Source organism: Abramis brama (genome assembly GCF_963993115.1).
Source record: "Abramis brama genome assembly, chromosome: 16".
Classification (NCBI taxonomy): Eukaryota; Metazoa; Chordata; class Actinopteri; order Cypriniformes; family Leuciscidae; genus Abramis; species Abramis brama.
The window spans coordinates 7,640,051-7,642,526 of NC_139978.1; the positions used below are offsets into that span (position 1 = coordinate 7,640,051).

At 33.9% G+C, this 2,476-nt stretch overlaps 1 protein-coding gene across 1 annotated transcript; it reads right to left on the reverse strand.

The window, feature by feature from the left end:
- Positions 1-393: 393 nt before the first annotated feature.
- LOC311098554 (N-alpha-acetyltransferase 35, NatC auxiliary subunit-like) lies at positions 394-1,971 on the reverse strand. Its single transcript, XM_084138797.1, has 3 exons — positions 1,857-1,971; positions 1,296-1,370; positions 394-679 (listed from the first exon to the last, which is right to left on the reverse strand). Exons 1-3 carry the CDS (start codon positions 1,950-1,952, stop codon positions 455-457), a joined length of 396 nt encoding a protein of 131 aa, XP_083994923.1. The 5' UTR covers positions 1,953-1,971; the 3' UTR covers positions 394-454.
- Between the last annotated feature and the right edge of the window lie 505 nt (positions 1,972-2,476).

Genomic DNA, 2,476 nt, shown 5'->3' on the forward strand with positions numbered 1-2,476 from the left:
TGTGAATCGTTGGGTGTGAGTAAAACACGTTTTGTGTGTGTGTGAGGTTTTGGCATGATTCTAACTCCATAAATAACTTTATTCTAGAGCTGCTGTAAAGCCAAAACAATCTCTGTTACTTTGATTTCCTATTATCACTGTAAAGTTGCTTTGAAACAATATATATTGGTAAAAGCGCTATATAAATGAAGGTGACTTGACCAATCATGACAGACTGGGCCATCTGACCAATCAGAGCAGAGCAGGCTCTCAGAAAGGAGGGGTTTAGAGAGACTGAATCCTTTATCGAAACGTTTCAGACACTGTGAGAAAAGAGGTGAAGATGCAATGTATGTTATTAGAAAATGTATGTATTTTTATTTCATTTTATTTTATCTTGGGTGTATGTAAACCTATTGTAGGAGACCTTCAAAACAAAATCTGGAAACATTTAAAATAGCATAATGGGGGCACTTTAATAAAGCAACAGAATTTGAACAAGAGTCAAATAAGACAATTGAATGTGTCTTGCCTCCTCAAACACAGCAGCTTTGTTGACTTTCTCGCGGGCGATGTCGCAGATCTTGAGGATGCCCAGAGCGAAGGCTTTAAGAGCAGGGTCTTGAATAAGATCCGGGTTATGAACATATAGACACGTAAACACAGTCTGAGCCAGAGAATGCCCCTCCAGCCATGTGATCTGAGACGGATGAAGACAACAGTGACAGAATATTCAATACAGTCAGTAAACTCAAATTAAGCTTTTTCCAGCCACTGCTTTCTTTAGCATACACTACCATCTCAGTGTCACATGATCCTGCAGAAATCATTCTAATATGCTGATCTGATTTGAAGAAACATTTCTTATTATTGTCAATGTTGAAAACAGTTGTGCTGCATAATATTTTTTGTGGAACCATGATATATATATATATATATAACCAAATATTTTTTTTATGAAAATAAAGTTCAAAAGAAAAGCATTTATTTGAAATCGAAATATCTTGTAACATTATAAATGTCTTTCATGTCACTTATGATCAATTTAATGCTTTCTTCCTTAATAAAATTATTAATTTCTTTAATACAAATTAATTTCTTGTTGAATGCTTATTTTACTCTATTGTGTGTGTATGTGTATGTGTGTGTGTGTGTGTGTGTGTGTGTGTGTATATATATATATATATATATATATATATATATATATATTATCAATACAGACACTTTATTATTATTATTATAATGTTTTTTTACTTTGTAATTGATACACAGCTTCATGAAACACAATTTTTGTGTGTGGTGATATCAATACTGACCAGACAGCAAAAACATGTGTCCATGATCCCGATGAGCTCAGGAATACTCAGATCCTTCACTCGTATGGCCTCATCCTTCAGAAAAAGAGGAAGACAGAAGGAATAAGAAATAGGGGAAAAAATTACATAGAGACAAAAAAAAGAGAGTACACTTTCAGTAAAGTAGAGTACTGTGAATAATGTGAATAAAAGCCTAATTAAATCTGTTCATCATATAAAGTGATCTCTTGAATAACAATAAATTCGTGTCTCTTTAGAAAATTTGGACTAAACGGCTAAATTCAAATGGATTAGTTTTATGATCTCTTCATTATCTTTTTGAAGCGTCAAAGTGGTAGTTGCTGTCAATGGAGGGACAGAAATCTCTCAGATTTTATCAAAAAGATATTCATTTGTGTTTCAAAGATGAACGAAAGTCTTATTGCCAGGTTTGGGTGAGTAATTAATGACAGAATTTTCATTATTGGGTGAACTAACCCTTTAAACTCACTATATTTAGGTTCATTATTATATAAAATAAAATATCAGGAGCGAGGTGAAACCAGCTCTTTCGAGTGCTACCTTAACAGCTTGCTCAAAGTTGAGGACTTTACGGTTGACTTGGTTCCCGATCATTCCAGCATCCATCTTCGGATCCATCATCTCGATGGCTGACATCGCCTCAAACAGACCAAACCTACAGGAACACGAGCATTACATATACCGAGCAAATGCACCAAATGTTGAATTACATGTAAAAGTATTTCTTTGCTCAAAAAAATTAAATAAAAATTTCTTACAGTTTGCATGGAGCAACTCGCCAAGTTTGAGTTCTGCAAAAACAAACTCATTTAATCAGCAAATTCGGTTTCTGTGCCGCATTTCACTACAAGATTAATCAACACGTGAGCACACTTAGAAAACAACCTGTGCAGAATTCCCTTTATAAATCTCAGCCAGTGAAATATTGTGTGCAGATGCATCTCCTCCCCGAAATAGCCATATATGGATTATATTATTATTTCATTAAGCTTACTCACAGAGGTGGAAGTAACGAATTACAACTACTCACGTTACTGTAATTAAGTCGTTTTTTTGGGTACTTGTACTTTTTTGAGTATATTTTTAAAGCTGTAATTTTACTTGTACTCAAGTACATATTAAACTAAGTAATCTACTTCGCTACTTGTAAAATCACATTT